The sequence below is a fragment of the Acipenser ruthenus genome, chromosome 40, assembly GCF_902713425.1.
Source record: "Acipenser ruthenus chromosome 40, fAciRut3.2 maternal haplotype, whole genome shotgun sequence".
Taxonomy (NCBI): Eukaryota; Metazoa; Chordata; class Actinopteri; order Acipenseriformes; family Acipenseridae; genus Acipenser; species Acipenser ruthenus.
In genome coordinates, this window is record NC_081228.1 from 1858901 (window position 1) to 1881308 (window position 22408).

Consider the following 22408-nt stretch of genomic DNA (forward strand, 5'->3'; position numbering starts at 1 on the left):
TAAATAAACAGTCCACATTCAGGCTGGTGCAGCAGGTGGAGATGGTAGAGGCATTGACACATATTGATTCATGTTGGGACCCTTATTTCCTAGGAGGACGATGAGCTTCGATGATTATGGACTAGCCCTGTCCTGCCCTTCCTCAGTAACTGCCTCACCTGTTAGGAAAGTCAAAGACAAGCTGTTAGTCTACAGTTACCTGGATCAGAAGCACTCAAGGGCTGTGTACAAACATGCCTGGTCTGCTGTGGAACTTGAGATGCAGCCCACTCATTACAAGAGTGTTCTTTAATGCAATTTCTATTCCATATACAGTGAGCACACGCATTGCAGTGTTCTGAATGCTCCATCGTGCTTGAAACAATTCAATACTGCTATTGAGTGGGGTCAGCTGGACGTGATATTAACCGCAGTGTAACAAGCACCATGTCCGCTTTGACTCCCATTGTATTATTGACAAGGTGCTGATAACAGACGGAGGACGACATGAACATAAGTGACACTGAGCAGGTTTGACTGGAAAGAAATCTGGCTGCAGGACTCATTTTATTGACCGGATTCACACAGCCTGGCATGTTTGAAAGCTCTTTGTTGTGCCAAACCTCAGAGCCGAGTGCTGCTTTCCATCTTTCCCACATCTAAGAAGACAACGAGCCGGGAAAGTTTCTTGCTGTTTCTTGCTGTTTCTGAATTGGTTTAATTTAAAACTGAAAATCAGTCTCTGCCAAGTCACATGCCACTCCACCCATGCACAACAAGACCGAACTGCAATAGCTTGTTCATACCAGGCACGAGGGAGTACTGAACTCTGATAATCTTAATATATAAAGAAGAAAGATTGTCTGTCTGGCTGTTCCTTTCTGCATTCGGGACCCGCAGGAGCCAGTGCAACCAAACTCTGAATGGCCTTTCATCCAGAGGAAGTTCAAGGGTTATGTTTGGATCCAAAATTTTGACCCCCGGGGTACCTTATTTAGTAACCCCATTGCTGGATCAATACAGTAGCCATGTATCTCAAATAAAAAAAAAAATTAAAGTTAAAAAAAGGGAAAGGGATCTGAGCGCATTGTGCAACACCCAAGATAATTAACTATAGGAAACCATAATGTTACCGTTCCTCAATCTGTCATGCATGAAATCTTAAAATATTGAATTTCCCCGGGCAACGCTGGGTACTTCAGCTAATATAAAATCATTTCTGTCCATTCCACAGACTGAGCCCACCTCTTTTTTTTTTTTTTTAATAATTTAGTCGTTGCCAATTAGTTTTTATTATTTTCTCCCCAATTTGAAATGCCCAATTATTTTTTTAGGCTCAGCTCACCGCTACCACCCCTGCGCTGACTCGGGAGGGGCGAAGATGAACACACGCTGTCCTCCGAAGCATGTGCCGTCAGCCGCCCGCTTCTTTACACACTGCGAACTCACCGTGCAGCCGCCTCAGAGCTACGGCGTCGGAGGACAACGCAGCTCTGGGCAGCTTACAGGCAAGCCCGCAAGCGCCCAGCCAGACTACAGGGGTCGCTGCTGCGCGGTGAGCCGAGGACACCCTGGCCGACCTAACCCTCCCTCCCCCCGGGCGACGCTTGGCCAATTGAGCGCCGCCCCCTGGGAGCTCCCGTCCACGGTCGGCTGTGGAATAGCCTGGACTCGAACCGGCGACGTCCAGGCTATAGAGCGCATCCTGCACTCTAGCGAGTGCTTTTTACTGGATGCGCCACTCGGGAGCCCCCCCACCTCTTTTGACTTAGCAAGCAACACTGGTCTTTGAACCTGGAGGTCTGTTGATCCCTTTTTAGTTCCAGTAAGTACTTATTAATTTAAGTATGTTATTAATTTAAGTATATTAAAATCAATGGGAATCTTAATGAGGCAATCTGGGTGCACAGGAACAGACTATGACATGCTAATTCTGTGCAGGTTTTAAACGTGTATAAATTCCATGCTGGAATGGGCTCTATTTTAAAACACAAATCATATTTTCAATAAAACAGCATATCATAAGCAAGAAGCAGCTCAGTTGCAATGATGATGGCCAGTTCAAAGCAGTTCCTTGCTACTTTTATTTCACAATCTTGTTTGTTGTGATTGTCCTCACTTCTTTTAATTTGATTCAAAGGTGCTAGAAGCTGCTAATTCCAATTGGAAGACTATTGAAATCTTTAAAGAGCATGCAAACATGAAACATCCATGTTTGTCCCGGCACTGGTTTATACAATTACTGGTTCTTGTATTTTTGTCTGTAAATGTGCAGGTGAGATCCAGGCCTCTAACTGAAGTGTTGCCTACCCTCTCCCCCTCCTCTCCGGGCTGGACCAGGTGGATGGGCTGCTCGTTCTCCAGATTCCGGATGCTGGGGTCCGCGGCGTGGTGCAGGAGCAGTTTAATGATTTCTTCTTGGTAGATTTCATTCCTCAGGGCGGCAGCCATGTGCAGAGCTGTATTACTGTGAGCCTGGCACCACAGAGATAAAAAAAAAAAAAAAAACAACAACAGCAACATCTTCTGTTATCTTGTGCAGATAAGCATTTCATTTCTAATTAATATGGGATGCAAAGGCAAATTTTCATGAGGGGGATTAAACAAATATAATGGTAGTACGATTAGGAACAGGAAGTAGCTGCAGCCTATAGTTCTGAGAAGTTTCTTGTTAGTTTTAAATGTGCAGCTCAATTGATTTTAACCTGAAAATTAGCTTTTGCCTCGAACTTGCTTCAGAAGAGTTTTGAAGTTGCAGTGTCACAAATGATTTATTTTTGTATTTATTAATTCAGAAGGTTATTGCCTTAGAAGTAAGAGACACATATGGTAACTCAGTGTTGACATCACCTCGCTGGTATATGACAATACAGAATGCTGCAAGTTCAAAGTGATTGTAGCTTAGAAAATAACTCCAGGAATCGTACCTGTTTTGCACTTCTATGAGCTACATAGCTCTCAGGTGTAGCAAACATATTTTTTAAATTTTAAAATACGAGCTCTGGTGCCACATTAGGTTAGGTTAGGAAATGTGTTACATTTGCACTTCCTGGGTTATTTCAACTCAGCAGTGTCTTCTGGGTCAAAGATTGTTACTAGCTGAAAGTCTGTCAGTCAGTAGGGGAAGCAGCTGGTTGGTTAATGAAGGCAAAGAAGCCGTTGAAGGGAAGGAGACAAGCTCAGCCTCCAGATGAAATGACCAAGGAAGTGCAACGCTATCTGAGAGTATGGCTCTATAACACATGCTTCTTTCAAAACTGCATAATGGAGACCGTGACAATGGATGGAAGTGGACAACGCTTTGAGGAATAATGTTTGCTACACTTCAACAGACCCCATATACTTGTGACTGCACAAGGCTCTCTACACATACCTTCATGTTAACAAAGTCCTCATCCTTTCCAGTGTTGAGTTCTAAAAAGAATTTCAGGAGTAAATAGTTCCCTTCTTGAACTGTGAGGTGGAGCACAGATTTACTGCTTTTTATATCCTAAAAAAAAAAAAACCACAAAAGAACTCTTCTGTTACTAAAAGCTCGAATAAAAGAAATGAGACATTTGGCATGGGAATTCTCACATTTTATTAAATATAAATTACAAATACAAAAGTAATAATTCATTTATTGTGTAGTGCTGTTCATGAAATGGTGGGGTTAACGGCACAAGTACTTCCCTTGATAGCTTTGACAGTGAGCGCACCTCAATCCTGAACACCCCATGAGTTAATCTGTGCTGAACTGTTTGGTGGTTTTATGAAATGGACTGGTCCACTGGTAGAGTTAAGCAGGGTCCTAAACCTGATCTCTGAAACTCTGCGACAAGACAGCCTAGTGAATTAGCCCTCTAAGACAGTGAGCTTGTTGTTTCACGCAGAGCTCCCAAGGGTTAGAGAATTAAGAGGCTGGGAATAGGTTTGTCTCATAATGGAGATCACCAAATAATAATATAAGAAGTGCATGTCACTGTGTGAGTTTTGCCCTACCTGGCTGGTAACATTGGCTCCAGCCTGGACTAATAGTTTAATGCAGGCCATCACTTCGACAATGCGCCTCTCCAGTTCTTTCTGTCTCTCTGGGGAGATTGTGAGGTCATGGTTCAGTTCCCGGCGCATGGAATTATGGGTTAAAACAGCACAGTGCAGAGGAGTGTGACCTGAGGAAAGAGTCAAAACGATGCAGTCAGAACAATTGGTGCAAGCATATCAAACTGTTAAGAGACCTGTGTGTTTGTTTCTTACCTTCAAAGTCCAATATTTCTAAACCGATGGTCGTCGCTGTGGACAATATCACCTGGAAGGAATGACACAGTAAATATATACCAGGGGGGCTTTCCAGCACTAACCCATAAAGCATATGTAGTGGGACAGGGTGGAGTGAGATGAGTGCACTAGCACCTCACCTCCAGATGTCTGGGTTCCAATCGGTCTGGGATCACACTTTGGTTTGGGGATCTCAGCTTCACTGGACAGTATTGGGAGGGACCAACTCTCTCACAACCTAAAAGGATTGTCCCTCCAGTCCAGAGCAGGGAATGATACATCAAACAGAGAAAAAAGTATTATGCAATCCCAAAAAGAAAGTATTGAAAAAAACTACCTGTGCGTGCATAACAGGCTGCATCCTTAGGCACTGTCATTTTGTTGGCAGCACTGGAGATAGGAGAATTAATAACCAGCAGAGCAGAGCCAAGATGTTAACATTTTATTTATTTACTGTTTTCCTTGTTTTCTTCTTTTTTTTATTAGTTTAAGGGTCTGTAAGATGGGAACTTTGCCTACAAATGACAAACACAAATGAAATATTTACTTTGGAAGTGGTTTAATTTATAACGCAACTGCCATGGGGTATAGTTGAAGAAAAGAACTTGTCTTCTGCCATATAGTTCTGCTGATATCATGTGCATTGAATCCTGCTTTTTGCTTCATACATTTTGCTTCATAAAGTCAAATGAAACCTGCTGAATAATGTTACGGTAACATGTTGAATTGCATAACGCTTTGTCGTTTTCCATGTACTTAACGAAAAACTGACAACTGACATTTTTTATCTAACATGAAATACTGTACTACTATTATGGCTTTGATTACATGATGTTAAATAAAAGATCTAAATTAAGTTTACATAGTTTTTTTTAATGATGTCTCAATCCTAAAATTCTAGGTGATGCAAAACTTTTGGCCATAGCTGTATATATATATATATGGTGATGTACAGGTGCCCACTGTATCTTAAAGATTAAGAGGAATCATTTCAGATGAAACCTTAAAATTTAAAAGCTGAAATGTAATCAACGATTTGTTCTGCAATCACAAGACACAACCTGTCTATGTAAACGATTCGGCAGGTAAAAGTTAACATCACTTGTTTTCAAGTAGATGTCTGGGCCTGTATGTTTGCCAATTGAATTCTGCCTTGTGGTTGATTTTATTTCAGGTTCTGTTCACATGGAACAATCTATTGGCTTTGGTAATATTTAAGTGTCACGGTCGCACTAGTCCTGCCAGCGATGGAAAACTTTGCAAACAGCTTGAAGGGTTGGACTTGGGTAACACACAGGCTTGGATCTGGTGTCACACAGCCAGTGAAAAGCAACACAATGACGAATATGCAAATCTCTTGGCAGCATGCATAACTCTGCCTCAATACCAGATGCTTGGGATAGTAAAATGCTGCAATAACTTGTTTTTTTTATTTTTTACAATAACCTTAATTTGAGCAACATTAATGGAACCCCCTCCCTCCATTACAAAATAACCTTCCTTTGACATCTGATAATTTGGCACCGTGTATCCTTAACGCTGTTGAATATATGTAGTTAGTGCAGCCAAGGTCTTGCTTGAATGCCTTCCAGATGATCTTTATTAGCGATGCAGGGGCAGTACAATGGTTCTGAACAATGGTAGCGCATCTATAATAGCCTTTGGTACTACAGTGGTAACATTTAACAGTACAGATAGAGAATACATTGGTATACCAAAATCTCATCAGAATCGGAGTGCAATAAATACCATTCATTTTAATGTGTATGTCCTGACCTACTGAAGTGTAAATAACGCGCATTCACTAATCTTTACAGACCCTTGAAGATTGCCGACATGTAGTTGCTGTTCTGCCGGTTTCTCTATCAAAAACAAGGTTTCAACATCTTTTGTTTTTGGTTGGGTGGGTCCCTCTGCTGATAAAGGAATTGATTGGATCAAAGAACAGTGTGTTGTATGTGTCGCCAGACAGTCTCACTCCTTAACTGTCCCTCAGTATTAAACTACCCAAGTGCTGTATCTTAATTTGATCATTTCACCTTTTATATGAGATCTAATTGGAATCTCGTTGGGGGTTTAATTGGGGCAATCAAATGCATGATGCTTTGTTTCAGAGGCTTTTGTAACATACAGTTTACTACACACTACAGTCTGACTCCAGAAACCTCCACAGACATGTACACCTGTAGCCTGTTTTCTTACCAGAAGCAAATCAGCGTTTTTGCACACGAGGAAGTGAAGTGCTGGTACCGTAGCTAAGCAACCATTTAGGGAGAATGAAATCATCTTGTCACTTAAGACAGAGGTATAACATAACAAGTCATGGAAGCCTTTAAGTGAGCCCTGGAGCACTGTAAATCATCCCTGCCGTCTTATCCTGCTCGTTAGCAGGAGGAATTAAATAATACAGACATGTGGCTGAGGCCTCCAAGGCATTTTTTCAAGGCCGTATTTACCCAACCCTTGCATCGTTGTCCTCAAAGTATCTAGTCCACTGACAGTTCCAAACCACAAAGTGGCTTGGTGTTCCTTCAGCTTTACTTCAAGGTTTAAACTGACTGTGTTTACGCCTTTTGTTTAACTTAATTCAGTAAACTGGGGGTGAGCTGAAGCTTTAATACACTTTGTTATCTTCTATAATAACCTGTGTTTATTATTACCATGTTCCCTTTTCCAATCTGTCCGCCTTGCCTCAATTAATACCTTTTAATGGTCCTCTCCTAACTAGTCTGTAAAGATGAACAAGGTAACAATGTAATATTACCCTCGCCATGTATTTAATAGTGCAACACCATAATGCTGTATTGTGTGTGTGCACCAGGATTTCCTCTATAGTACCACATTTCTGTAGAGTGGGGCAATCATTGCGTTCTGTGCACAGGAAGGGCCTTATTGATATTTTACTTTGTTATGCCGATGTAGGCGACTTTATTGGCGTGTCAGTAGATTGCACTGTTCCAGTGATACAATATTCAATTCAGAATAATTAAGAGAAATTCATAGGACATGGATATGAAATGCGTACGTTTAGTCTATAGCTATCAGAACAATGTTCAAGCTTTAGGAAAAAAAAATAACATTGTGATTCAGGCAATAGACCTGAATCCATTTGAATTGTGTTATTGATAATGTATTAATTGAAGCAAAGTAAATATTGCTTCTCCTCTCTCTCTCTTGCCCGGAGACTAAACGGAATTCACCTGCCAAGGCCTGTTAGGATGTCATTAGAAGGCGTGGCACTAATGCCTTTAGGTTAACACTTTATACCAGTGAAGTACACATCTCCAGGCATGGGCTCACTCTGCTCCAGTCTTTAAAGTCTTGATATCATCACAGCAATTAATCCTGAGCCAGCACATCTGGTAATCCACATTGAATCAGTGAGTCAATGGTCATTCACCATCGTTTTGCATGCAATGTAGTGGAATGTTTTTTCCCCACGATTTCTACATTTATTTTTGCATACAGCATTTACGTGGCTAGGATCTAGTTTGGTACAATGGGATTTTTCTCCTTTAAAAAAAAAAGAAAAACTAAAGCATTTCTAAATCTTTAAACTCTAAGCACAGATCTACCTAAGAACTAACTATCTCTATAATGGCAACTCTGTAATGTATATAGCCCATTTTACACTGCCTGCACATGACCCTAGACATTCTGGCCTTGTTTTGGCCCATCAACCAATAGGCTATTGCAATGGATCTCCTCCAAGCAGCTGAGTTAATCATACTGACATCTGAAGAAGACAAGATCTTACCTCTCTACTAGAGAGCTTGCTCTTGAGTTGAACGGTAAGACGTTGGTCTTTGAACCATGAGGTTAGTGGTTTGCAATCGAATTCTCCTTCGGCAATGACCCACACCCCTGTAGCTGCTGCTTGTCACTGAAGATCAGCTGGTAAGGGTGCATGCTCAGCACACTGCAGCAAAGTGGCTGACGCCAGGCCTAAAACGATGTTGGTCAGTAAAAATAAACAAAAAACCCATCCTACCTGAATAACTTCCAAGAAGCCGTAAGTAGCAGCAAGGTGCAGGGCTGTCTGACCTTTGTCATCGACCATGTTGATGTCTGCCCCGAGCATGATGAGATCATGAGCGATGTAGGGATGATTGGCAGTGACTGCAACCAAAAGAGCAGTCTGCAAATACAGGAAGAGCACAGGGTCCATTTAAAACGATCCAGTCAGCGGCATCTTAAGACAGCCACCCTGAAACTCTCAACCCAGATGGCAGACCTCTTCCTGTGTTTGTTTTATATTTACTGATGTTAATAAGCAGCTCAATAAAGCAGCCCTGGGAGTAAACACCAGCAAGATTATTAATAGAAATTGGAAAATAAATGCAAGTCATTTTGCATTAAAAAATTAGCTATGTTTCCACCCTTTTTTGTATTAAAATATGTCCAAGTGTGCATTGAAATTTCTGTTGGTCAGCATCAATGCTGGAAGTTTAAAAGATAGATTTATCAATGTGTTTTCCTTTATTGCTACCAAAATAAAAAAACCCTCAAAACCCACGTGCTGAACAGCATCGTTTGTGAATGCAAATGCAACTTTGTTTAAAACATCACAGTTAAAGCTTTGTGATATAGGCCTTGCGTTTCTTTAACTGCAGAGTTAATTTGTTCTCTTATTCAATCCAATCTGTATTCCCCTTCCAAATCAAATTTTTATCACAGTACAAGCAAGCCATTTAACACGTTTGTATTGACTGCCTAAGACAAACAGGCCCGTCTGTTATAATAGCATCTCATGGGGTGTGATGAATGTTAAAGCTCATGCGTTTATAGCCTGCTAGTCATGGGATCGTTCTCTTCAGTCTGGGACACACTTGACTAGTTAAACTGGCAGACTGATGTATGATCAAGCTCAGTCTGCCTCCCGTCTCTGCGTCACTTCCAAGACACCCCAAGAATGTCTGTTGAGAACCAACACTAAGAGAGGCCGGCAGTCTCCATCAAAACATGTAGTTGTATGGCCTGTATTAGTCCCTGTTTCAATGAAACTTCCAGACAGGTGGACTGCTCTGTGTGAACTAAAAAACCTTTTAATGAACATTTAATAAACTTTTCTTTTTAAGCACATATATACGAGTGATTGAATGCCACGAAACAGAGAAACGATGCAGGTGTGTTTTCAATGAATCGCTGGACCTTGGGCACAATGCAAAATACAGGTACATCAACTGTAATGCACTTTTTTTTTTTAAATACATGCAATTATTAACTAACAAAATAACTTGTTAAATGCATGCTGTTAATGTATAGAGTGCCATCCTCGCAATCAGATACATGTAGTAAATATCTACAGTGTAGCTACAAGTGCCTAATGTGTGTATTTTGAACTGTGTTGCAAGAGTGATGTAGAATGACATCCCAATCATTCATTTTAAACAGGGTTTGTTTTTCATTGCCAGGCATGACGATGTCAGAGGCAAGCTTGCTCTGAGTTTGGAATACTTCATTACCTTTCCATGGTGCTCCTTGGCGTCTATGCTTCTGAGCCTGCTCATTTTCTCAGCAGCTACAATGGCGTATTCCCTCATTCCCTTGGCTGTATAAATATGCAGAATCCTAAGACAATACAGAACACACCAAGGCTACGTTTTAAGATGCGGTGCAAGATGTTAATTACAATCCATGTGTGTGTGTGCCGGGTTAGGGCTCGTTTCTAGAGCAATCACTCATCTAACCTTTATCATCCACAACTAATAAACTCGCAATAGTGCTACACTAAGTAGAAACGCTAACAATCAATGAGAAGCGCTTCAACTGGAAGTCTTTGAAGACACTGAAAACGTTAAAATGTTTGTCATTGGATTAATTACATTTCCCAATGGTAACATCCCTTGTTTTATGATTCTTATAATAACGGCTACATTTTTAGTTTTTAGTAGGGTTGGTTAGATAACTATAAAGAGAAGTAAAATATTAATTTGAAAAAAATAAATCAGTGATTTGGCATTGATGTCTGTCTCAACAACACTACAGCGTCCAGCACGTTTTCATATTTAAGTATATTATGTGAACATGAGTATCTTGAGATAATTACCTATGTGCAGTTTTCTGTTTTAGAATTGTGTGTATTTCTCTTCTGCGTCTCGTGTGCTTCACTTCTCCAGCTCATTTCTGTGATACTGTTTTATAAAATGCGTCTCGTTTTGAAATGTTTTTCATTTGATTTCGCTGTAGCGTGTTTAGGAGAAACGTTTGAGACATACATCAGATGCCAAAGAAAACTAGATTCTAAAACATTTCTCTGAGAAGTGGGGATATACACCCTTTGAATGTCAACCCTAAATATTGAGAACCAGTCTTCCAGTATTTGTGCATTTTGGTATAGACATTCTTTACTTTTGTAGAATATCATTATCAGAATCTAGATCTATTTGTGCTGGAGAACGCTATGCATGGGAATAACTGTTGGATGCATTACTGCTGTTGAAGTGTTGAAGTCATGGTGGTTTAATAAGACACCTGCTCTGTGTTACTGATATCCTTGACAGGAGATATGTTACTGATATAACATATCTTCAAACCATATCGTGAAAAAAACAACAGTATATTCCAATGCTTAGATATATGTTTTATTATTGTTATTGAAAGCGTAAAATCTTGCTGAACAACCCCGAAGGAAATTGAAAATGTTACATGCTGCGGGTGCTTACTGTAAAGAAACAACAGACAGAATGAGATAAGTATACAAAACAGATGTCTAGTATGTTTACAGTGCAGTCTACATACGCCACAAAGGAAGGCATCACATTTCTTTACTGGGTTTTCCTGCAAATCGACCCTGGGTTTTGAGGTTTGCAAGTGATTACTTCCACATTAAAGGAGCATTTGCAATGCTGTTAAAGAGACTGTAACTAAGAAAATAATGCCACACAGTCCATTTCCCACGCCACACGTGTGCATTCACTAAACAGGTCTCAAATGGGTAGTTTTAACATGTATTTTCATTCCACGATACTGCATTTGGTACTACACTAGATTAAATAAATCTGTTTACAGAAACTTTTATGCCATGTCGCCTGGACAGTGAAATTGTCTCCGCCCCTTCAGGACCTTCATTCCTGTCAGTAACCAACCAGCTGCTTCCTCTAATGACTGACATGCTTTGCAGCCAGTACAATGCTTTGACCATCAAATCCATCACTTAGGGGAAATGACCTATGAAGTGAAGCAGTAACAGACTTCCTGGAAGGGAAGGCAAGCACACTGAAAACTGTAATGGCAGAAGTTTTCAAATGAAAATACGTGTTTGCAAAAGAACATGTCTTTCTTTTAAAATTGAACATTTTGAGACCATGCAAGTTTACTTCGGCAATTATTTTATCAGCTGCAACCACTTCTAAAAAGGTTTTTATAGCTTGCAGCCCTTCACTCTTTGTAATGTTTCACTTTGGGAAGTGTTATTAAGAGTGTGTGGGGTACACTCCGGGCTTTGGAGGCAGAAAAACCCAGACAAGAAAGCAATGTTTGAGTATAAAATACAGAGATGACTTTCAAATAGAATATTTAACCTGTCTTGATAACAATAAGCGTAATATGCATTTGCAAACATTTGCAATCACATGCAATGCAGTGCCCTGCCCACCGTTTGCTACACAATAAATATCATCACATCATCTGGAATCAAAAGATATTATACAAAGTCTAAGTAACAGGCTTGCACAGGCACCAGACACAAAGCAGTTCAACAGGGCTGCAGTCTCACTTTACCAACGTCATTGTAATCTTTAAAAGCTGCTGTGTGTGTGAATGAAAGACAAGCATTTTGTGATAGACAGGCAGCGTGCGACTCTTCTGCATCGCTGCAAACTAAACTGAGGCAATCGTGGAACTCCTCCATGTAGTATTATGTGAGGTCTCTCCTCAATTTGATCAGGACCGTGTGCATTTTTACCATAGCAACGTTGTAAAGTTGCCACCTGGCTTTAAAATCCACCAGTAAAATCGAAATATATAGTTTGGTTTTAAACTAAGGAGCCCCATTCAAAAATCTCTGTTTCTAAAGACTTTAAAAAAAAAAAAAATTATTTAAGACTTTTTTTTTTTTGTCTTTCGTTTAGACACGCTTTAAGAGTTAGGGGTTAGCGTTAGGATTTCTGTATGCACGCTATTATGCATCCTACTTTGGTATCATTAAAGAAAAAAAAAAAAGCTGATCATAATCTTTCAGTTATAAAAACAAAAACACGGGTTACACTACTGCAAGTGCCAACCCCATAGCATCAGCACCCCTGACTGAAAAACAAGCATTCTAATGCCATTAATGAATAATGCGTGGACGGGGTGGTTTCAGGAGCACTTTATACAATCCAAAACGAAGCCAACAGCTGAAACGCTGAAGGAAGGACTATCAGAAACCTTCAATAAAGAGGGTGTTACTGGAAACGTACGTGTCTCTGTCTTGGTCCTCCTGTAGCAGTTTCTCGATGGGCATGCTCCCCAGGGTCCTGTGCGCCTCCTCCAGCTCCTGGGCAGCTGGCTCTGGCACTGTGACGGGCAGGGGCACCAGCTGGGGGCTTGTGAAGGGCGTGGCAGCGGAGGGGCACTGAAAGGCCTGGGCTGGCAGGGCAGAGATGGGCTGAGCCCAGGGAAAGTAAGCCACTTGGGCTTGAGGGTCTTGGAGCTCCCCTTGTGGGATGGGGGACGGAGCGGGATGCCTTGGCTGGGAAAGAAAATAGAGATCTTGAGCCCATGGTATTGCATTCTTTACACCGGGATGGTTTTCCTGTTTGTGTGGTTCCTAGATGTAAAACAGATTTGGGATTCATTCATTTGCATGTTTGCCCAAGGTTTATGGACATGGTGATTTTAAAGATCACTTATAACTTCAACGACCCAGTCATAATAATATATAATAAAATATACTAAACAAGCACAGATGTCTCAATAGTTTATTACGCAGTCATATAGTTGTACAATATGTTTATATATGATGATAACAACAAATGTATACTAGGATTACATTTGAATATATCCCTACAGTGCCTGTATAAAGTATAAATAACAAAAACTAGGATATGTGTGCAACTGTTTAATGGTAATACTACATCAAATGTCTTATCTTCATAATAGTTGTTTTTTTTTTATTTACTGTACAGTAGTACCTTAATAGCACCGTAAAGTGGATGATGCATAAGATCTCGCTGGATCTATCTGAACACAAGTGAAACAGAGAGGGACTCACTGCAAAGTTTGTGAAGAGAGGTGTTGAAGTGTATGTCAGCACCGAGGAGGGGCCCACCACGGCATAGCTGGGACACATGGGCTGCACGTACATGTCTGCAGTGTAGGTGGGGGCGGAGCCATCGAGGGGGAGGTACTCGGGGCAGGGTGCCCAGTGGGTCAGCGGCTGAAGAGTGGCAGCTGAGGGCTGAGCAATCCAAGCCGTACAGATAGTGCCATCCTCTGTGTACAGAGGCTCTGAGCCACTGCTGCCAACGTCCATACAACCCGAGTAGCCTGCAATGGACAATGATAAGGGATTAGCGCTCACTGGAGCTGATGCAGTGATTCACTTTTAAGATTTACTAAATTGTTCTGGGCTGTTGTTAAAGAAATCAGTGCCATGCATACCAAACAGTGTTTTATTCATCAGCTTTAAAACATTATTTAAATGCATTTGTCATTAATATTTATTCCTATACCGCCCAGGTGTCAGCACTTTGATTTACTCGGGATAGCAGTGAACTGCAGCAATAACCAACAGAATTTTCCACACATTTGCTAGTCGGGTTTCATTAACAGTATTGTGTATTTCAAAACCTGTTATAGTTAACCGTTCAGAGCAGTGATTTGGAATTCTGAGGTCAGCCGCCACTCTGCTTTGATGATGTCACAATGATCATGTCTGATTCGCTGCGACTACAAGCCAATAAAACGTACCGACTGGTGAATATGTTGACAGTGCAGCATGTGGGAGCACAACCTGGAGAAAAAAAGAAGAAAACACAAGTGCATTAACATGTGTGTGTGTGTGTGTTTGATCTTGAAAAGGCATCATTATCTGCAAAACAATTGTGAGACATTGAGCCAATTATGCAAGTGCTTTATTTATTAATGTATTAATTTATTTACTTATTCTAAGCCATTAGAGGTATATTTTAGTCGGACAGGATGGCTTCAAGCTAAAACAAAGTTTTGGTGTTAAAAATGTATAATATATATACATGTATATATATACATTTGTCATCTCTGTATTTAATAAAAATTCGAATAAGTGAAACTGACTACATTAATGTTCTATTAATACAAAATGTTATCCAAATTGGACCATCAGCTTATTTTAACTTTGGAAATAAGCAAGCCTGAACCTGTGTACCTGTAATCCCTCCCCCTCCTCCCCCCCCCCCCCGCCCGCCCCCTTCTAAGTGGGGGGGGGGCGGGTTGCCGATGAACACCACCAGCAGTCCTCTTTACACTGGCCTCAGCACCACATCTTGCTATAGATAGCTAAAATACGTACTTCTAAACATGCCAAACAGGCCAGGAACAGTTACAAACAATGATTAAGAACATATCACGGCCTAAAAAAATAGATCTGAAATATACATCATGGCAAATTCAGGGTACCAAGTTAAGGATACAAAATGCTGTTTGAGCTGTTGACAGGTTGAAGCTACTAGGTATCCTGTTGGCAGGAAATACCAAAGCAGGCTTGTGTTTCAATTTGCATGGGCCGAATGCCGAACCCTCAGGTGAAGAAAATTTAAACTGCCGGTTAAAAACACCTGGAAAAAATATGGAGAAACTGAAAAAGCCCCTTTTAAATCACGTGCGTTCCTCAGGTGTGTTGTTTAGGGTGTAGAATTAAAGGGCCATACAGAAACCAACTGACAACTGACAGGGCTTTAATACTGGGGAGAGCAGGCTCAATATTCAGTTTGGTTATGCGCTTATGCCAAAGGCGACAGAGATAATAGTGGAGGTTGTACTAATGACACACTTGTTTACATATATATTGAAAACAGCTTTGGATAATTGTTGGTTCAGTTACATTTATGAGATTTCATCAGTGGCGTGCAGTGACTTTTTAGCAACTTTTAGATAACAGATAAAAAGATGTTCTTATCGTGTAGGCTACGAATAGCGATTCAATAAACCAAATACCACTGAAATACCTGCAATTTTGGTTTTGGCCTTCCTTTTTTGATTATTTCTGTTTTTGTTGCAAAGTCTCTTGCACTAAATGGATTAGTCAACAAACTTTTTCACTAAGTTTTCCATTTTGATTTTGACGACAAGAGTTTGTGTGCCACTTCAGTCAAGGTGGATTCAATTCTACAGTTGCATGCCTTGCCTATGTTTTCCAGGGCACTGCCACCAGAAAGTGAGGTGCACGCTGCGTCACGTTGCCTAGGCAACACGATGCCACTTGGAATGTTGCAAGCCTTGACCAACAAAACAAGAAGACTGCCGAGGTGACTTGCATACAGGGCTATCATATACTTAAAAATGTTGTAGAATAAACATATTTTTCTATCGTATTCTTAAAAACGTTGTGGAACATATTCCAAGGCATGCAACATAGAAGGCACGTCACTGGAATTAGTTCAGATCATTTAGCAGTGCGTGCTGTATTTACCAATCAAAATGCATCCATACCCATTTCTAAGCATACTCTTTAAACATAAAGCAGAACATAGTGACCCGATAGATTAAGTTTGATTGTACCTGAAAATGCATCTGTAGATCACGCTGGCTAGTTTGAGCTGTTTTTGCGATTTTAACAATTTAACTGAGCGTGGATGTGTGTCGCTGTCGTTGGGGACCCCCTTGTCAACAAGATCTCACTGGAGTTTTATTCTGACTTTACAAAAATGAAATGCATTAAATAGAGACACACAGAGCTGCCTCTATTGCACATCTCCAGCAGGGCGAGGCAGGAGGAATAAATCGTTTCTCTTACTGTGGGAGGTGACGTCACCATAGTGTTATTATGATTCCCCCGTTTTCTCTTCAGTAATTCCTTGACTGGCTCTTTCACACGAACCCCCTGGTACGGTCGCGGTTCGGGCTGGTCAGAGGAAGAAGCTACAAAAGAAAAAACTCATATTTAGGAATGAAGAACTGCATTCTGTTTAAAGTGTCATACACCTCCTAGACAAGTCGTATCCACATGCAGCTGCCAGTAACCGCAGTCATGTTTAACACAACTGGTAACAGAGTAAATAATAAACTGTTTATTTATTACATTCTTCAGTGCATTCTGCTTTCTCAGACAGCACGCCCTGCCCTAAAGATATCTGCGGGTGACATCTGCAAGCATCTAAACGCTTGCAAACTGATTGTCACCCTTTGTCTAATTATAGCACACCTATTTTAAAGTTAGTGTTACATAATGTGGTGTGTGATGCTCTTTTGAATTGTGTTAAGACCCTCGCTCGCTGGTTCACGTCGAGCCTCGGCTCTGTAACATTGGAGCTGTGATTTCATAGAATCACTGCGGCTGATCGCTGAGGGTAATACTTTACTATCTCTGATTACTGTCTATTCACATAGTAGTTACACGCTAAATACATGTGTACATTTACATGATTACATAGGGTATTAACTACAGGTAAGTGTGTAATAAGCCTGTTAAAGTCTACATCTCACATAGAAAATCATTTTTTGGCTTTGGGGTAATACTTGGTTTACTTTCACAATGAGCAAGAAATGAAATCTCTACGATCAATTTTATGGCACATGAAAATACCAACAAAGCGCCGATGGTGCACGAAGTTGGCGTGACATCACTAGAGGAACACATACCAGAAGCAGAGGAGAGATATACATGACTTCAGACTGTGAAAGCGACCGTTACGGATTTCTCCGAAGTTTTGAGTAGTCTGTATTACAGTAAGGGCAGCGGGAGTGTGGTGTGTAATGAAAGAAATTGTGGGGAGGAAGAATACGTGGTTTGAGACCCGATTCTGAACTGTTTAGAGCCTCCAGCAGAGGAAAAAAACACGCTGGCATGAAGAACGCGAGCGACACGGCCCCCTTGTCTGCAGGTCGGCAATTCTGAGTGTTGTTCTTGTGTACAGTTTAAAAAAAAAAAAAGTGTATTTCTATATTTGGTTTGTTATAGCATTTATATCTTGCATATAGTGTTTACCATTTCCCATCCACTTCAATAATAAAGCATTGTTTATATTACAGGGCCGAGGTGAATTGCATGGTCACGTATAGCTCTTCAACTTCATTCATGCAATAAACTCTTACGCTTTCCCCGATTTAGTGAAATTAAATAGTCAGCAATATGAAAGCCGTGCTCACGTTTATTTTCTTTGGGTAGTTTTGGGCCACGGAGTTTATTTGATAACGGTATATTGTATAGTAATAATTATGATAATAGTAATATCTGACGTCTGAAAAAACAAGTGCAACACTATTGCGGTTTCTAAATGGTTCCGCTGTTGTCAGGGGAAAATGAATCAGTGGTCACTTACTTGATGAATGTCTTCGTGAACAGCTGTCTTTGTAAAGGTCTGCGTGTGTTTGTGAACTTGTGTACCAGTGTGTCTTACAAAAGATAGGCCTGTATGATCGTTTTGTTTATGCCACAGACATATGCATGTTTATGGTTCGTGTTTTCCCCTAGTGACGAGATTCGAAATCAGGGTTTTTTGGCGGAACTTGGAAGCACTCAAAACAAGCTTTACAATTGAAAATTTCTTACAGTTACAGCGCAAAAGTATAAATGTATATATATATATATAAACTGTAGAAACTCGTTTGTCTCCCCGCATGAGGTCGCGATGCTCCTTGGTCCGGGGTGTGAAATGGAGACCGTTCAGAAAAAAAAAAATCTAATGTTCAGGAGCGTTGCCTGGTCCGCCATTCCGACTGCTCCTCAAGCAAACAGCAGATTTATTTCGTCATCCGTGAGAGAGTCAGCCCGGTGAGCAGCATTTCCCTTTCTTCTTTCTTTGAGAAACCGTTTGCCGAGAGTCCGCCATTTTTTTCACAGTTTGTTTAGAATTCTGACAGGGTGATGACGTCACTGTAATCGATGACAGGCCACGGCAGTGACGTCACAGTCTTAGTCCACACACTTACATGGTCGTCATAAGAGTGTAAGCTCTGTAGGAGTACAACTCTTCCATATATAATGATGTCTTATGCATAGTTACAATGTACTTAACGCTCGGTCCGATATAGGTAGTCAGGGTACAGCACCGCGTGCTGTGTAAATATACCTGCAGAAAGAATTCTACGGTCAAAGAATTATGTAATGAAAGCCCTGCACCATTTAAAGAGTGTGCTGACTGACGGGGCAGTTCTGTTTTTTCAACGTTCACTTTGTGCGTACTTAAAATCAGGAAACCTTTTTTATTTTCATTCCTGCAGAGCATTTCATTTTTCTTTTTAAAGTTAATGCAGGATAATTAATAGTACCACTCCTTTTTTCCTCCTTCAAACAAATGAACAGGTTCCTTCTTATCTCCCCTCTAGCTATTGCGCAAAGAGTTTTCATTCTATGTCAGACAGACTTTCCAACAGGCCCCAACAAAGATAGAACTCTGTTTATTTGACAATTGAAATGGCAAAATGAAAGTTAATTAAAGTGTGAAATATCAATGGCTTAAAATATCTCCTTTTTATTTATTTCATTAATGTTTTTGTAATGAAAAGGTATATGATCTGTGACTATTATTATTATTATTATTATCATTATTATTAATTAGCAGACTATAAAATGCTCAAAAGGTAACAAACGCAGCAACGCTAGAGAAACTAGTACAATTCTTTGACAAACGGTTCCCCTGGAAATCTTTACCGATGCCCTCAACATACAGACTTCTGCTCACAAAGATTGCCAGGATACATGTCAAGACAGCTTCCTTGATTTACACATCGACCAGGTTCACACATTCATTTTGGAAGCAGTTTCAAGACGAGTTGCACCCCAAGTTCAAAATGATTAGCTGCAGGTGTCTCGGGTAAAACCCTAAAATCATAACCCCTATATCTGAACTCTCTTCCGGAGCTCAGGGATTTGGACAGCATATAAGACCGTCTTTTAAAGAGTAGCATGCCGCTCTGTTGAGATAACTAGGCCTTTCTTATCAGACCGCTTTAATCTGAGTGTTTAGTTTAGATCAAGATGAAGATTGTGGAGGGTTTTATGGTCACCGTAAACACACTGAAGCTAACCCGGTCTTCTGCCTGCCAGCTGAAAGTCTGGATTGTAAAGCTGCTTCAAATCCAGGCAGCTGCTTTCTGAAGCCCCCGTCGTCGCTGCATTGCAAGCGAAGCAGGTGACCTGAGAGATAACGTGACATAAGCAAGGCCCGGATCAATGGCTTTAAACCACGTGCAGTTTGAACCTTGTTGTGAAACTGTTTACTGTTACAAAAATAGCAGGCATATGCCGAGTTCTTACATGAAGCAGGAGGTTTCACATTTGATAGCATTCACACACGAGTCAGTAAGTGAGCCGGGATTTGAACCGGGGACCTCCTGGTTACAGGCCCTTTTCTTTAACCACTGGAATCAAGCCTACTGTAGCTAGGTTCTTTAAGTTTGAAGATTTCACAGTGGCTACAGTTTCAAGGCCGGTATTACAGACTAATTATTATTTTTCAAAATGTGAGAAAATGAGAAACAAACAACTTAAGCTCTATTTTAACGATTTAAACACCAACGGATCTAAATATTGCCGCACTAAAATGTCTCTGTAATGTTTATTGCATGTAGTAACATTAATAAGCGAGTCAATAAACCCTGCCAAGGGGAAGATAGCAGAAGAGTAATATGGAGTTCTATATCCCAGGATCCTATGTTTTAATGCTGCAGCGTTGGATGATTGCCCTCTAGTGAGACACCAGCGATACTTCATACATCTGCTTGACATGAAGGTCACCAATTTGATTACTGACAAGGTCCAAACTTGCTTAGCTCCTGAGAGTTGAAACAATAAGACTCCAATGTGAATGGCCTTTGCATCCATGTCCTTGTTTTCAATTGAAAGCACATTGGATTGCTGTTTTTATCATAGCATTTTCAAGGAAACACCGCTATACAGTTAATAACGACACAGAACAATAATTGCAAAAGACATTTGCCTGCCAATTGAAAAAGTACACAGAGCATACTGTCTGTTTATAATAAACAGGAACAGTTAAGGAATATAGGACTGCCTGGGGACACACAACGAAGCCCTGTTTCAGACTCAAGCACTAACTGCAGACGGTTTTTTCAAAGCATTCAGTGCTGCCAGTCCTAAACAAAGCAACCACAATTGCATGTCATTAAACTGCAACGATGACAGTAAAGTGCATTATTACAGGGCATTTATTATAACTACAGTACTGCTATATAAGAAAAGCTGAAGACATTTAAGGAGATACTTTCACCAAATCTGAATCAAATATTATAAAGTAGTACAATCCTTTAAAGAGGTATATATATATATATATATATATATATATATATATATATACACATACACACACACACCACCCTATACCCACGTGTTTAATACAACTTCCAGGTACTTGGAAATAAATGAAGAAGGACTAGGAATAGGGGTTTGTTCCCTGTTTGACCCCACTCAGACCCCCTGCTTACTAAACAGATTGGCATCCCTGATTGCATTTGTTACCCTCCCTCAAAGACTGGTGTCAAATTAAACTTTTGACTTGGGGCATAAAGTTGTTCACCTTTTATTTGACCCCCTCCCTGTAAAAAACAAACAGCTATGCAGTCACCCAAGAGGAATACGTTTAAAAACACATCATCTACCAAGCAGTGGTGCTCAAACTGGAGGTCCCCAAAGGTTGTCCAGGGGGTCCCAAGTAAATTCGAGACTTTTTAATTTTTGTGTAAACATATATACCACAGAAATATGTACTGTTATTGTGAGAAGACGACACTACCAGAAAATATAAATTAAACATCTTTCAGCGCTGTACAGTTTTACTTTGTGGTTTGCCAGAAAGACATCATCAAGTTCCTATGTATTCCCCTAAAGCTTGCAGCAACCTTGAATAACAGGGATTAAATCAAACAGTTTGAACATGGACGCCTGCACTGAAACAATGCTGATAAGACAAATGGTTTTAGAATAGTCCAAGTGGAACAAGGTGGAGACTGCATGAACCACCAACCACACACACACTTAACCACAGCACATAACAGCTAGTTATTATAAGGCATACATCCTCATATCAACTGCAGGTGTCATCAGCAAGCTTGATACAAAACCATGGTGAATCACAGGCAAGCATGATGAATCACAAAAAAAACATGGTCAACCACGGGACATAGCACAGATGTTACACATAGTATAGGGTAGGCACTGTCAGCTGCAAAATGACTGTTCAAATATACTGTCGTGTATCGCCATGGTTAATGTGAATATCATTTTATTCACAAAGACTGTAAGAGTTCATATTTGGAGCTGGGGTGAGATACCACAGAATTGACCCTGCATTACTCCTCAAAGTGGTTCCCACAGAATGTGACCCAGCAGTCAATCACATGCAGAGATGTGCATGAAGGGCAATCCCCACAACTCTTGGTTGCGTTTCTCTGGAACTGAAACCCAAGTGCCGAGGAGGTCTTAGAAACAGTCAAGAGGGCCTTTGAAACAGTCGAGGGGGTCTTTGACACAGTCGAGGGGGTCTTTGACACAGTCGAGGGGGTCTTTGAAACAGTCGAGGGGGTCTTGTCAAATTTAGTTTTAATTTTCATTGGTCATATTCACTAAGCTTTAGCCTGAGTTTTTTCAAGGTTGTTTTGTTTTATTGATAAAGTCATGGTTACGCCACAGAATTTTCTGTTTCCAGTGCAGTAAATTCAGCGTCCTCCACAAGAATTCAAATCTATTTATTAAAAAAGTGAATCGGCAAGTCTTGCTTTTTTTTTTGCCATTGCACAATCAAAACAGAAAAAGTTGTACCGTTCAAAGCCCCACAAAGATGAAATATTTACGGTAAATAAATTAGCATTGATTCCTCTTTTAGTATTGGTAACCGAAAAACAGTCGACATTTCAGTTCCCCTGAAATGATTTCCGAGTCACAAAAATAACCTCATACCACCTGGCCTACGCTTCTTCCTCATGCCTTGAACTCAGATGTGTGCCAAGCTATCGAAAATCAATACCACACCATTTTTACAATAGTGCATTTCAGATTAATTTAGTTTGCAGTTGCCAGTACATTTTGGTAGCT

At 40.5% G+C, this 22408-nt stretch overlaps 1 protein-coding gene across 1 annotated transcript in view; it reads right to left on the reverse strand.

Moving 5' to 3' along the window:
* LOC117397203 (NF-kappa-B inhibitor delta-like) overlaps positions 1 to 22408 on the reverse strand; it is a 29355-nt gene continuing 6947 nt past the window's right edge. The window contains exons 2-14 of the mRNA XM_059009949.1: positions 16154 to 16278; positions 14131 to 14173; positions 13433 to 13707; positions 12639 to 12988; positions 9702 to 9807; positions 8228 to 8374; positions 8097 to 8181; positions 4377 to 4438; positions 4216 to 4267; positions 3961 to 4130; positions 3353 to 3469; positions 2290 to 2454; positions 1 to 158 (exon numbers count right to left, since the gene is read on the reverse strand). Of these exons, the coding sequence (XP_058865932.1) occupies positions 90 to 158; positions 2290 to 2454; positions 3353 to 3469; positions 3961 to 4130; positions 4216 to 4267; positions 4377 to 4438; positions 8097 to 8181; positions 8228 to 8374; positions 9702 to 9807; positions 12639 to 12988; positions 13433 to 13707; positions 14131 to 14173; positions 16154 to 16278 (1766 nt within the window). The 3' untranslated portion in view covers positions 1 to 89. The remainder of the gene's footprint in view (positions 159 to 2289; positions 2455 to 3352; positions 3470 to 3960; positions 4131 to 4215; positions 4268 to 4376; positions 4439 to 8096; positions 8182 to 8227; positions 8375 to 9701; positions 9808 to 12638; positions 12989 to 13432; positions 13708 to 14130; positions 14174 to 16153; positions 16279 to 22408) is intronic.